The sequence below is a fragment of the Choristoneura fumiferana genome, chromosome 17, assembly GCF_025370935.1.
Source record: "Choristoneura fumiferana chromosome 17, NRCan_CFum_1, whole genome shotgun sequence".
NCBI classification, from domain to species: Eukaryota; Metazoa; Arthropoda; class Insecta; order Lepidoptera; family Tortricidae; genus Choristoneura; species Choristoneura fumiferana.
The window spans coordinates 13,153,772-13,169,605 of record NC_133488.1 but is presented as its reverse complement, the minus strand read 5'-3'; the positions used below and the strand labels follow the sequence as shown (position 1 = coordinate 13,169,605).

Genomic DNA, 15,834 nt, shown 5'->3' with positions numbered 1-15,834 from the left:
TTATACGCTGTGCGAAATAGTGACCAGCCCTCTGGTCGCCCGAGGCCTCTATTAGGCGCGTCGACAAATATTTATATAGCCGAGCCAGCCCCCAAGGTTTCAACACCAAACGCCGCAAAGATGTAGGTCTGCCGAACTAGTTGACGTATGTAAAAGGTTTTTCGGTACTAGTTGACAGAGCGGCTCCTCTCATTGCCTCTGCGAGCAGGGATTGGCAGGCGGGTCCGTGTCGGGACAGGTTATGGACCAAACTTACATGGCCTCGGAGCTGTGTGCAGCCTCCATAGATCCAATGGATGGATCTAATATTTTTGCTATAAGGCTTTGAGCATCATGCACCGAGAACAAGAAAGCAGGTAGAGCAACACAAGCAATTTTACGTATACCAAGGCCGCCGAACCTAATGGGTAGGGTAGCCTGGGTCCAAGATCTATCGTCAAGAGAAATATTAAAGACTGAAGTGAGTAGTGTTTCTAGTAGTAGTCGACACTAACTAATCTTGTTTTGAACTATCTAATTTTGAAGTCAAAGTGTGGTATTTCCAAAAATGGGTTCCGCGAAGTATACACTATGTATGATAAGAACGTGACCGGTAAAACTTCGAAAAAGGAAAAGAATTATGATGCGAAACTCTATAATTATATAGTTAATGAATTACACTTTCATGCTTTATTTTTAATAAGGTGTCAAGTCTCCCGAATTGTCTATAATCGCCTTGGCATCTTTGAGGCATACTTTCAACTAAATTTTCAGCGTAACTGCGAGGTAAAGACCTCCATATGGACTTCAGTTCTCGAGATAGATCAGCAACGCTACAGTATTTTTTCCTCGTATTTCAGCTTCATCCACGCCCATACATTTTCTATTGGATTGGCATCGGGTGATTTGAGGGCCAATCCAAAACATCGATGCCATTTCGGCCTTCCACGCAGTACAAACCGACTTCGGTGTTTAGGGTCATTATCTTCTTGCAGGATCCATGAAGCATTATGCCTTGAGAACATCTTCTTAGCGGAAGGTAACAATGCCTTTTCATAAATTTTCGTCATTTTTAGGGATTCCAGTGAACCAGTGAACAATGCAAAAGGCCAAACTCTGTTTTGAGAAGCATCCCAAACATGCACCTTTAATGGGTGCTTGACGGTCCGCACGAGCAATCTGTTATCAGCCGTAGACCAAGCCCTAGTTGAGTAATTAGCTGCCCAAAATGAAGTTCATCTGAATATTTATATTATTCCAATTCCGGTATTTGTTTTCACTCGCCATGACAGTCTCTTTCCGTGTGTTTTTCGGTAGGAGCTGTTTCTTCATAGTACTTCGAAATTTGAATCCATTTTCCATCAAACGTCTTCGTATTGTACTATAGATATAGATAAACCATATTTCTTTAACTTTTCTTGCCCAAAACGCAAGATAAAAGTGGATTTTCAATAAATATTTGTAAAATCCGCTTATTCTCTGCAGAAGATTGATTTTGTTTTCTCGCGTTCTGGTAAGTCGTCGACGTTTTTTGTTTCCGAGTATCTTTTCACCCACTTGTTCACAAACGCCTTCGACTTATTCATGTACTAAGCGGCCCGATCGCGAGACATTTTGAGTCCTTTCGGATTGTAAACAGAGGAACTGCTTCGTACCGTGTAGCATACGTGGCACTCATTTTGGAAATGTGCTTTTGGCGGGAAAACTGACAAGTTTTATTTTATTTTTTACAGAGCATTGTACGTTAAAGACCATGCTATTCAGCCAGTACTTTTTTTTAATGCGTGCCATTTAAAAATAAAAAATTATACCGGTCACGATCTTGTTATACACACTGTATATGTAAATTTTGGGACAAAAAGACAATGATTGAAGGGCATATTTGCTGGTCTTTAAGTAAGTTTTTTATATTGTACCGATTTTTGCCCAAATAAACATTATGTAAACATAAGCATGTTTTTTGGTAGTAGTTCATCATTGTATTTGACAGAAGTGACTGCCGAAGCACGCACGCACTAAGTTCATGTCATGAATATGGAATAAAAGAGATTTTTTTGATAATCTTCGTGTTTATGAAAAATAATCTTTTTCGAGCCTAAGTAATTTGATGTTTGGGTCCTATTTACCCGACTGCCGAGATACTATGTTGTGTTGTTATGTTGTGTAAAAAGTAATTGTGTAATATATAGATTTTTTGTACTGATTTATGGTGTACAATAATTATATAATATTTGTTTTGTATTGTATGTTAACTGCTATGACAACACATGTTTTGCTGTTTCATAAAGTTGAATTAGGTAAGTATCTACCTTAGGTCTACAACGACCAATTTTTTCCCTTGAAATATGCATACAGTGATGATGAAGTTGGTGTGTAAAGTAAAAATTTATGCAAATACTTACAACTTGTTGCTAAATTAAGTAAAATAAGAACATATTTTCTCGTGTTTAGAAAAGAATCGAGTGCGCTATTTCCGTCCGTCACGCAACTATTGAGACATGCGTCGTTAGGCTTCAATATTGCCGCGCCAGCTCACCGCACTCGAGTGGCGTCACGTCGTCAAGCGTCAACTCACGCATTACACGCTCTCAGCAAAAATCTATCGCGAACCAAAGCGTCTCAAGAATATGCAAAAATAAGGACGGAAATGAAGTTGAGAATATCGAGACGCCCAGCAACTTGTACAGTAATCTAAGATAAAAGTCGAGAATACTGGTCTAGTCAGAATTGTAGACTTTGGCAGTCTACGGTTATTTATGCACCGCGTAGTTTTTGATTTCCGGAAAAAAGTAAAAAAAGAAACTTTTTTCGATTAGACAAAATGATTAATCAAGTAATTACTCATATCTATGAGTTTACTGGCCAAAAACGATTCTTATACTCTAACAGAACACGCTGTTTGAATAACTTGATATGTAAACTCTTTAATGTTCGAGAGCAAAAACCTGTGCTGAAAAATGTTTGAGACACGTTTTAAAACCTGTGGACGGTTGTGACACGATCTGTGGTTTAGAGACAGTCATCAAACACAAATCAAATCAGCCTTCAAATCAGTCAGTTACTCCACTTGCATCCCGCATCTTATTTACAGTTTCACTACGTAATGCATTCCAATCTGCAGCACAATAGAAACACGTTTAAAATGAGAAAATAAACATTGCTATTCTAGTCTCATTTCAAGAAAATCCATTGCAGTGACCATAGCCGCAAAGGCAATAAAAATGTCAGCCAATCAGTTTAGCACGTAAACTACGAATGCCGATAGCCCGAGTGCAACACGTTCCGTTTTGGAACGACCTCTCTCCACTGACGTGTTGTCACCATTGGGACGATAGCGGTACCGCCACCTTGTACAACACCGGCTGCGGCGTAACGTTGCAACTGAAGGACTACCAACACGTACCGTCGGTGTACGGCGGACCCCTCGTTGGCACCTACCATCTCCATCGGGTTAACTTCCACTGGGGACCTGACAACGAAAATGGAGCACACCATCTCATAGGCGACACGCCTTGTGCCATGGAAATACACGCAACATACTACAATTCCTGCTGTGATTTTCCTCTCCGAAGAGTTTCAAGCATGTCCGAAATGTCGTCCTGGGCAGTCATAGGCATGCGATTCGCTGTAGGAGCACGAAATAACGCATTTCGGACGATAGCTCAGAGCGTTCAGTCTATAAAGGAACCTGGATCTTCAACTACAGTAAAATATGACTACCTCTCTTGGTTGAAGCGGCCGAGAATGGATCGCTATTATCTTACTTACATAAGCGAGCTCCAGGATTCTTCTCGAGTCACCTGGATTATCTACGATGAACCTAATACTATATCTAAAGCTCAAGTTGATGTCTTCCGCACTGTATTGAAGGACGATAGAACACCAATGATAGAGAGTAGGTGTAAGTTGCCTATTAATCCGGTAAGAGGAGAGATCGTTTTCGTGCGCGATACCCCTTTTTTATCCAATATAAAACGGCAGTGATTTAATAACGTTGTTAAAAGCCAATCAATTTAATGGCATGGGGATTCCACTTCGAAAACAATGTTCATTAAATTGGGTTATAGTCATATTTTTATAGTTCATAATTGGTAAAATTAATTGGAACCTAAGACCTATATAAGGCGACATTTAACCATCGTGGAGATCCTTTAAAAAGCCCCATATCTGGTAATTGAAGTCTTCCGGCTGATACGACGATGATGATAATGACAAAACGGCAAACTTCGTGGTATACCTTGAAAGTGTTTGCTATGAATTTACAAAGCTTCAGTAAATAAGAAAAAATATCCTTTTGATCTAAGTAAATCATGATGAACTCATGCATCAAAACGTGCATGAAAAGAGTAGTTATAATTTATTTGGGATATACTATGCTTGCATTTCCGGCTCGGGTTTATCGCGCGATAAACGCGCCGCCTCTCTTCGGGAACATATTATTTTACTATGGCTTGTAGAGTTCATCTTGCAACCATTTCTTCCATCATTGTGTACTTTTGAAATGAAAATCTGATATTTAAAATCAATATCTTATTAATAAATCGACATCTAATGCTTTTAAACGAGAAAATTTTGTATTTCGGGGATTTCGGAAATGGCTTGGCTGTTCCAGGAAACTAGCCAGCGCCGTCCTATAGGTAGAGTCATTCACGATGACGCGTGCCGTGATTCTTATTACAATGTTATTAATGTCTAATTTTGTCAAAATCACGCGTCTTCGTGGATGGCACTAGCGTATACAGCGTTGAAAAGTTGAAACCTTTATCTATGTAAACAACGGTGTAAATTACCGCTCTCCAGAAAACCGTTTAGATAGAATTTTAGTGACGTTATTGGCCGCTTTATTGTGGTCGCTATATGGCGGCACTGACTATGCTAAGAAACCGGAATCTTACAGCCAAGCAGCAGCTGGTCGCCATCGCCAATTAGCGGTCAACGTAAACAATCGTCAACGTCACGTCATGCCTTTTGCTGAATGAGCTATAGAACCCCAATAATGTAGTGAATGTAGGTAACTACACGTAATGTAAGATATTTTTGCAAAAAAACAACAGTATAAAAAATATTTATGTATCTTTATTACTTGAAGTTTTAAAAAAACAACATAAACCTAAATTCGTTTTACTTTACGTTTTGTTGTAACGTATGATCCAAACTTCATTGTAACAAAGTTAAACGTGTAAAATTGTAAGATAACCATTTCGGTGCAACTCAAAAATAGTTGAACTCCTAAGTACTCTGCCGCTGTAAAATAGTTGGAAATGTTTCGGATCTGTAACAGTGACAAAATACTAAGGGGTTAAGCTACTCTTGAGCTAAGCTTACTGTTTTTGTATCTGTCTCTGTTTCTTTATAGTTTGCAACAAAGTTAAAACACCTGATTGAAACTGGAGAGTTTCATCTTCATTGAGTGTCGAAACTGCAGGTAATATACCCTTGAAAAAATGTAAATTTGGATCATCTTCTTTCTGCTTAGGTGCATTTGAACTGTTAAGATATTTAGTCATGGTATCGTCGACTTCGTATGGGTTTCGTTGAAACGCACTAAAATCTATTTTGTTTTCTTCCTTAACTGCAATTCCACTACTTTCTTCATTCGGTATTTCGTCTCCACTATAAATAAGCACTTCTGCACAATTTGACGTATCGGTTTCCTGTTCAACGTCGCTAACTTTTCCTTCACTTTCTGATTCTTCATCTCCTTCATCATTTTCTTCATTTATCCGGCTATATGGTATATAAGCAACTTTTTGTAGGAATGCTAATTCTTGAAAGTATTTATAGGGTTTCGGTGAAAAATGTCTTTTGTTTTTCCTTTTTCTAATGTATTTACAACAGCTGTCACGAATTTGGGTCCATTTCTTAAGAACAAGTTTTCCTGTATAATAAAAAAATTAAAATAAATTATGGCTGTGTGAATTTTTAACAAACTATTATTATTAGGTAAATTTTTATTATTTACTTATGCGTAGGTTTGTTTGATGACTAAACAAGGTTTACAAATATGTTGCTTAAAATGGAATCTCATAATTTCGTTTCTCATAACAACCTTGAGCAGAATCATCACATCACCGAATTACTTTTCGCATATATTTTTCTCATACTATCATTTCTCATAATTTTGTAAAGCAGAATATTAACATCACATAATATCGATGAGAATAATATTTATATGTTCGAATAGTTGCTGCGCAGAAAGACATATCTCATAACATTACTTTGCTTTGCTTTGATAATAAAAAGCAGAATAAAGTTTTACTAAACATTCCTTGCAATTAAATTAATTGTAGTTCTATATTAACCTAACCTTTATTGGCAGCAGTAAGATTCTGGCGCTTCGCCGGCCGGCCGCGGCACGCTCGCTTCGCTCGCTCGGCTCGCGCGCTGTTGTGGTCGCAGTTCTAACCAAACCCAACCTACTATGTAGCTGCTGTTCTGTTCCGGCGCTTTGCCTGCTGCTGTTACAGCACGCGTACTTTGCTGGCCTTACTTTAACCTAAACCCATTCTTATGGTAGCTACTAGTTCCTTTAACTATGTCATTATATTAAAAAATTAAATAAATAAATAAATTACGCCATGTTAAAGTCAGCGCTATTTAAAATTCCGTGAAAATACAATAGTCCAAAGTAGTCTTTTTAACCGACTTCAAAAACAGGAGGAGGTTATCAATTTGGTTGTATTTTTTTATGTTTGTTACCTCAGAACTCCGTGATTTATAAACTGATTTGAAAAAAATATCGTTTGTCTAGGAATGCATTTAATTAGGTCCCATAAAGCACCAAATTAGGATCTGATGATTGGATCCTAAGGAAATCGAGGGAACTCTTCAAATATTGTAGGAACGTCTATGTTAATTTTGATATATTTAGGAGTAACTCGTGTATTTGGTGAAGTGGAGCTAATGATGAAGACCAAATTTGACCAATGGAGCGAAATTATAAAATTTTTACTATGCCATTATGCCATATAAAGATCGGTGATACTAAGTAATGTTCTGCTATTTAATATTCTGCAGAAGTATATTCGGCGATAAGTGTTCTGCTATTTAATATTTTGAGAAATGAATTTTATTCGAACTGATAATTATGCAAAGTTATGATTATGCAAAAGTATAATTCGGCTAAAAAAATATGAGATACCTGTTATGCGAAGTTTATTTCGGAGAATCGATATTATGCAAGATAATGGGAACCCCTAAACAATCATAAGGTACCATATAGTTGATCTGATAATGGAGCTGGAATGGAAGCTAAACACTGAAACTCCAAAATAGAACAACGTAACCTAATAGTCTCGGGGTACCTATACTTTGACCATGAAATCTAGGGCCTGGCGCGAGGGAGCGCAGGTTTACTATTTGTTTTATCATTGAACGTCTCTACAGATTCCACCGTATCATGTCATGACCGTAATAGGAACGTCTCAGAGGGGGTGTCAAACGGAATGTCAAACGCATACATGACACGCGACGGCAACGGTTGTTATGAAACGTGTTAGTAGGCATAGGCATAGTCTCATACTTTTCGAAAATACAAACTGAGACATGGATGCACAGAAAAACCAGAAAAAGAGACCAGCGCTGAGAATCGAACCCAGGTCCTCAGCATTCCGTGCTGCGTGCCATACCCCTACTACACTACCACTGGACACCTGTCCAGACCTGTCCTGTACAGACACGAATTTCTCCTAGGCACATATATCTCAGGTTACCTTTTTCTACTACGCTACATAAGAGAGAGAGAGAGAGAATCATTTATTTACACATATTCGATACACATAAAAATACATAAGATGGAGGGAAAAAAAACAAATAATAACATCAAATAGGTAGTATAAAGTGGACCCCACTCAGCATACTGTTACGGCAAGCCGCAACGCTGTTTTTCAGTGGGACCCATTTAAAAACTAAATCATATAAATACACTACACACTATGATGACACGAACGCCAGCGGAAGAAAGTTCGCAACCGGAAATAATGGCAACACTCGATCAGTTTAACCATAAGCAGCAGCACTAGCGACATCTATGTTACGCTCTCATCGAAAGACGTAACACCCTTTTGGAACTAACCGCACACCCAGACAAGAGATGTCGCTACAAAGCAATCAAATTATGATTGGTTATTTGGAGTCTTTTTGTATTTTTATTTAAATTCCAAAGTTACTTTTACGGTCATCCCGTAAAATCATATTGAAAATACAAACTGAGACATGCACAGAAAAAACAGAAAACACTACTACTTACTACATTACTAGTACTTTTTTTACTTTCGATACAAAGAATATATTTTTGCCTGACACGTTGCCATTTCGGCCATGGTAGGATACGGTGTCATGTGTAGTGACCATAAAGCGTGGTTTTAGTATTTCTAACCTAATACGGTTAACGGTTATTTTCAAATACAAGATTAAATGGAAAGGAATTTCCAGATAAGAAATATAATCTGCATACATATTATTTTATTACATAATATGCCCGAATTATATTTACCTAATCACATACACTAAAAAAATATAATCTACTTATATAGTGTAACATAAAGTTAAAAAGTCAGTTACCTACAGCAACAAAGTAAAAAGACAGCCAAATTATTTTGACACCGTCTATATAACCACCAATAATATTAATAATAATGACTTACCAAATTCGTGTTTTTGTGTTTTACTCAAGTCTTTATAATCATCTTTTAATAGTGCACAGACTTCTCGCCATGATTTCTCACGTAAAGGTTTGTTTCTATAAAGAGGTAAAGATTTATCCCATATTATAGGTCTCTCTTTGACTAGGGGTATCAATAATTCTACGTTTATTTTATCCATTGCACCGAGAAAAAACGTGACGTCTAAACTCGTTGGAGCGTGTGACGTGACTAGCAGGCGGCGCGGCGGGCGGGTGGCCCCGCCCCGCTGCCCCGCTACCCGATTACCCGCCGCATGCGGCCGGCGGCGTCGGCTTGCGGTCACAAGAAACAGGACTGTCTGATAGTACGTATATGGTGGAAACCGCAAAGTGGGACGTTAGCTTAGGTCAGTGACCGAATACGTCGGCCGCCTGTGACCATGAAGCCATGTGCGGAGCATTATGCACCGGATACAGCGTATTTACACCAAACGCAATATAATACGACATAGCCGTATAAGGTAAATACCTACTGCATAAGAAATGAAAATATGCTACATGAGGAAACCATAACAATCAGTATACACACTGTGTAGAGTGTGTAATACGCCCTTGATGTACTCTATATGTGATGATATAATAAGTATTTTATTATTATTATCTTTAATTGTACTTGTACTTGACTGTACTTATGCTGGTCACGGCCAACAAATTGTAACAATTCTGTTGATGGCTTTATTATTAATTATACTGGCCTTGAATTAATAGCTAATTTTAAAGACTAACTAACTACCCCTTCTTAACCTACTTAATACTACACTTAACTTGTGGTAACGCTATGGTGATTTAACTTAATTTAATTTATGGCCTTGTGATCGTGAATCGTCTAGTGGACAGGAACCTACCTTATGCCCAGCAATAACCTAAGTGCTTTTATTTGAGAATTAATTTGAAAAGCCTACAGTTGTGTTTCTAATGTTATAATTAGTTAAGCAGTACCTAACTTCGTGATAATTATGACTCTAGATTGAACTCTACTGAACTTTAGGGTGAAATTCTAATTACTGAGATGTGAATTTAGATATACTAGTATGGTTAGACTGGATAGTTCTAGAAATGGATCTTTCAGGTTACCTAGAATAATCAGTTTGGAAAAATGAGAGGAAATATTTCTACTACGGATAGAGTTTGTGTTTGTATTACTTCTGAATCTATTTAGACTTAAAACTAAGTTTAATACCGAGACCCAAGGTCTCGGAGAGTCTCTACCTCCACCCCCGACTCTTTCCTTTCGCACACCAGAGCAATATATCTCTATGGATATGTCAAGTTGTGATTTTACTAGACTAAGCACTAACTTTCGGTGCATTCAAATCAAAGTATGGAAATACAAACACAATGTTTTGTAACAAGTTGAATCTAATTTTAGACTTATGGTTACTTATTCTATGCTTATATTAGAATACTCTATGAGATGCTTAATTATAACTTTGATAATTAGTTCAGGAATGAGTTTAGACACTACAGCTATTCATTTACTATAGGCACTAGTATCTCTTAATTTAGATTATGTCTTATCCATCTTAGATATATGGAATGTCTAATTTGACATAATTTTATTTTGGTATAATTACTAATCTCATAGTGACTTTCACTTATTTTAATGAGCTATCTACTTAGTCTAATTTTCTAGTTCTACCAGCATTTGGCGTTACCAGAGTAAAGCAGAAAGTAAGTACCGATTTCTATACTTTACGCCCAGAACACAAGCGTTAATAATAATCTAACTAGCTTATAACTAGATAACCCTTGGGTGTTCAAGATAACCTCTGTATTAGGTTTTGGACTCGTCTATGACTAGTTTTGTCTCAATTCATATATTTTAAATGAACAATAAACTGTTTCAACTATCAATCCTTAATCAATTATGTTTAAATCGAGATCGAATGAAAAGTACATAAATTTCCAGATAGACTGTTGCCTGGTATGTGTCAACGTAAGCTATCGACCGTAGTCAGGATTTCTACATCCGTTCACTCAATGTAAGTAGGTACGACAACCAAAACAGCTAGTATGTATTTATAACACGAAAGACTTTTGTATTTTAATTGATAGATGGTCCAAAACCCTCTACGATTTTATCTCTAACTTATTACTAGATATAATTTGATGAGATCTTAATCAAAAGTATGAATATGATGTTTGATATTAATTTTATCAAAACAAAGCTTATTTTAGCTGGCAATCGTAATTCAAATCGAAATTAGATGATAATTGTGTTAAATATTATTCAGTAAGTTATCTGGCATTTAATTGTCCACTTAGCTATGAGATCGTGTCATATCAATTCCCGCTTATTCATTATAGGAAAGACAGCTAAAATATGTTATTGTTATTTACTCTTAACAAAATGATCAAACCGTATTTTGGTTTTAAATTGAAGTCAACTTACTAATTTTAATAAAGTTATTCGTAGTCAAGTTCTTATGAACTAAGTTTTGTATAATGAAGTTTTGACGTAAGTACTTAAATAAATTTTATGTTTTAACTATTTTATTTTCTTAAATCTAGTTTATGCCTTAAAACTATGTGTGTGCGAGTTTAAGCTTTCCCTAGCTCTGTGTTGGAGTTTAGCAATTTGGAGGAAAACCCTCATAGGTGAACTAATTGTGTGGTGAGTTAAAAATAGTAACTTTTCCCGGTGTAAGGAAACGCTACTCTAGCTAAGCCCTATGAACTTCCCTACCTATATAGTCCTAATAAATCCTACAATTGTACTTTAAGCTTGCCTGAGGCCCCTACTCTCTGTCTGTGATTAGCAAAACTAGGGAATTAATCCCACATGTACATTTAGTGTAATGTAGAAATTCACGGTGCAATGAATTTCTTCTAATCTCCTATCAACAATGATGGTGTGTATACCTAAAGCCCTATCGGTCCCTAAATGGTGCTGAGCTCCAACTTTCCCGAAGGAAAGTCCCTATGACGGGGAGCCCCGCGGAACAGCAGAATACCTAACGTTGTGCATAAATACGTAAATAAATAGGGGACAGGAATTCTGAGTTTCTTAAGTACAAACCAAGCGTCAACAAGACACGCATTCACTTCGACGAGCGCTACTTAGTCGTTACAAAAGACAAACAGAATCCACTGGTGGCTGGTACGACAGTATTTTGTCGCTGAAGCCGCCACAGCTTCAGGAAGTGGAAGCCTATATCATCTACTGTTGTCACCGTTAGGTATCAGACGATATAAACGGACTTAAAGCTCAACCAAGGTACGTTATGGAGGAACCAAAGTCATTTCCATTAAGTTGGGAAAAACACAGAAAAGTTATGGGTTAGTACAAAATATACGTAGGCTGAAATGAAACGCTATAAAACGATCACTCCACACTACAAGAACAAATAAGGGACTTCACCGCCACAAGACCGCAAATATCCCCTCACACAAAGATTTTCCGAATGAAAATCAGCACTAGATATTTCACAAATAATTAAAAAACCAGAGAGTTAATCATTATTCCGCAGATTAATGATCAAGACCCCGACACTTTACTTCCTGAAGAAATACTCACATTTCTTGTAAATTAAAATTAATTCTAATTAAATAAAATCAAAAACCCCAATTAAAATTAATGAAATAAAATTACCCGGTACTATTGACTCTAATTTGTTAACAAAATGGCGCACAGAAACTAAACCCCCCGACTAGCAAAATAACGGTGTTGACTCTACGAAATCGAAATCCATCTGGCCTACGCCCTTTTTGTGTCACCTCTATTTATAGCTTCTCTCCCGGGACCTCTGGTATTTTCGCGCCAAGCGACCAAACGACGCCAAGCTTACCAAAGTCGACAACGTTGACATTGCCTGCTCTCGCTTTTTCTTCTGCCAAATCCTTATCTCAAAATAGCCAAATTTTATCCGTAAAATTTATTTTTGAACTAAAATTTCCTATTTATCTTGACACTATCCTAGCTTACTATTCTAGTAAATACGTTTCGTTTTTATATTGTGCTACAACAACAATTTTCAATAAATATTTATATGTATTTGTCAAATACTTCAATTTTACCTCAACGTTTTAATTTCCTTAACCTATCTAACAATAATCTTACTTCTAATGATAATTTTCTACTTATTACTCCCTACACTCTTTGAATATAAATAGCCAATTACATACTTCTATTGTTCGTTATAAAATAGCTAATTTGCCTACAATTATAAACTGGTATCCCCAATTCGCGCCGTTTATTCATAGTTTCCTTTGTCGAAATAACGCCATTCAAAATTTGCTTATAATTTCGCCACGTTCCTACTTTAAGTCAGTGCGACAGAGTACTTGTAATTTCGTCTTAACTAAATGTGTAATTACTCTGCTAATACTACTCCGTTTTGAATGAAAACTTAAATTTATAATAGATAATGAACCAATAATCTATACTATGATTACGTAATGCTTGCATTTTCGGTTTTTCTTAACTTATTTAGCTAATTTCGACAAATTGCCCTTTCCATGATGCTTTCGTTGATATTTCTTTAAATTAACCTAATTATTAACATCAAATGTATCTAAGATCTACTCTAGACTAATACTAATGATTCTATTACTATATCAAGTCTATTTTTTGATGAATTTGTGACCATATTTCTTGTTTTTAGATAAAATTTACATTTCCATTACCAAAAGCGACCTCTATAATTCCCACGTGAAACTAACTAAATAGCCTCCCAGGTTAATCTGCCGCTAATCCCAGTTCGGCATTAGTTCACTAATTTTCCATGACGCCTACCATTAATTCCTTTAATTGACCATAGATGGCGTTTTTTTACATTAATTATTATACCCGAACAACACAATTCTAATCTCCAATTAAATTTAACATTTACTCATTAAATTGACTGCTAAATTATCCCTGCTTTAATTACGCCGACATTCTAATCTCAATTACTCTTATTTAACTGTCTTTGTCGACATGTTTTTGTTTCGAGTTTCCATCAAACCTTCATAGATGGCCCCACTAACAATTTTCTACTAATTTATTCCCCAGTGACGGTCGTGTGACACATCCGATCCGTTACAAGTGAACGGTACCTTTTATATACTTAACGGTTTTTTTTACAACAAACATTAATTTCGTGTTTTTGTTGGCAACAAGGAAAGCTATAAAATGCAAGTACTTATAATGCAAATGTACCTAATAGTAATTTAAAGTTTTAAACGCCACTTAGACCGATGCCCTGAGCCATCCACAATGTTGTTCCAATGCCAAATTTACATAATCATGTGGGTGTTCAGTCAGTCAACGAAAGTGTTCTCTGTCCGTTCAAATTTTCGTGAACAACACGCTCAATGCGGCGGGCGGATGGACCGGCTACAAAATATAAAACCGGCCAAGAGCGTGTCGTACACGCCCAGGATAGGGTTCCGTAGCCATTACGAAAAAATCAAATAATATTTTTCTAAGGATTTCGTATTGTGTACTGAATCTTCCATTTTTAGGTATATTTTATACCTTAGGCTGATATTTACTCTTAAACTACTAATAATTCTCAAGCAATCTTAGCCGCTATAATTTTCCTTATAAATTTGATATATTTACTACCATTCTGATTTTTTTGCTCATTTCAATGAAAATTTGCACTTTAAAGTTGAATATTTCGCAAACAGATCACTGAATAGAAAAATTGTCTTAGGAACTCTCCAATGATTTTAAAAGCCCTATCTAACGATATCCGACAATATAGGGTTAGTCGAGAAAAAAAAATCACCCCCACTTTACGCCTATGGGACCCTAAAAATGTTTTTTGGATTTTTTTATTGTACCACTTTGTCGGCGTGACTGATACGTATATTCATGTCAAATTACAGCTTTCTAGTACTAACGGTCTCTGAGCTTACCCGCGGACAGACAGACAGACAGACGAACAGACATGGTGAAACTATAAGGGTTCCTAGTTGACTAGGGAACCCTAAAAACGAGGCAATTAGAGTGAGATAAAATTGATTTAGGGTCGTGATCCAAGTGGAACTGTTAGTGAATCCATAAAATCTGTTTTTTTTTTGACGCCATAGATCACCACACCAAGGAGGGAACCAACATTTGCATCGCAATTAGGAAGCCGAGGTCGCATTACCATTTCAATTGTGGTGAATGAGCGCAGCATTCAATGTCTGAGTAACACCTCTCTGCTGAATGAAATCCCAGTTAGATGTTTTCAGTTTCGTTCTAAGTTACCTACTCTTAACTCTAGCGGCAAGAAATGGGAGGCAATTACGAGGTGTATAATTTAAGCCCGCACACAAATGATTCCTTTTTGATTTCAGCGCTGAAAACAGAAAGCATAGAACTTTGAATACTTTGTGCAGTCCTTTGTTGAAGAAAAAGTAAAATTATGAAATTCCGAAATGTAAATAACTGGTCGGCAAACTAAATAAAAATACAATCCAAACTTTGATGGCTTTGTGTTTAGTTAGTATTGTTCGAATAAAATGCGGGGAATGATAAAAACATTTCTGTGGTCAAAACAAAACTTTAATTTGCAATTCAGATGGGTGACAATTTTTCTAAAATTTCTTTTATAGTATGTAGGTATTGAAACTTAGTCAATAACCGTGTCTATAGGTACATAGAGCACTACCTCTAAGTAATTTAAAGCGAAGGCAATAATTGGTGTGTATATATATAGGTGTGTATAGGTACGTCAGATACGTCTGTACAGAGAAATAGAGTGCTAGTGTTTCGCTATAGGTACTTACATGCTGTTCACGAATAGCGAGCGCGGTCTGCCGTATTGCCGACCCGCACACGTCGAAGGCTCATTGTAAAGCTCTAATCAATTCGCCACAAATACCTACGACTAGTTGGCTTGTTCATGCGAAGCTGATTGAATGCTGAGGTATATGGAATAATAAGAGTTTGCCAAATAATTGAATTCCTACTAAAACGCGAGAGTTTAAAGTTTTCTATATTTTATTATGATTGAGAAAGAATTGATTACTAATAAGTAATTTTGCCATAATTAATAATTGTGCCAACGGGACTGTTACTATGCTTGCGCTGTCCGCCTGTCTGTCCGTCCGTTCATCTGTAGTATTTTGAACCGTAGTAGGTGGACACTTTTCACAGAGTGTGTCGCAATCGCCTCCAGCTCGCTCTACCAGTAACAACAGATAATAATAAAAAGTTAAAAATTAACCCCGTCCCCCTCCACATCTCATAACGTTAC

General features: G+C 36.7%; 2 protein-coding genes across 2 annotated transcripts; one reads left to right on the top strand and one right to left on the bottom strand.

Annotated features, from left to right (window-relative positions):
• Positions 1-3,234: 3,234 nt before the first annotated feature.
• On the top strand, positions 3,235-4,958 carry LOC141437201 (carbonic anhydrase 13-like). Its single transcript, XM_074100457.1, has 2 exons — positions 3,235-3,874; positions 4,780-4,958. Exons 1-2 carry the CDS (start codon positions 3,235-3,237, stop codon positions 4,956-4,958), a joined length of 819 nt encoding a protein of 272 aa, XP_073956558.1.
• A 77-nt stretch (positions 4,959-5,035) lies between these two features.
• On the bottom strand, positions 5,036-15,625 carry LOC141437200 (uncharacterized). Its single transcript, XM_074100456.1, has 4 exons — positions 15,607-15,625; positions 15,365-15,437; positions 8,625-8,719; positions 5,036-5,857 (listed from the first exon to the last, which is right to left on the bottom strand). Exons 1-4 carry the CDS (start codon positions 15,623-15,625, stop codon positions 5,301-5,303), a joined length of 744 nt encoding a protein of 247 aa, XP_073956557.1. The 3' UTR covers positions 5,036-5,300.
• Positions 15,626-15,834: the final 209 nt, after the last annotated feature.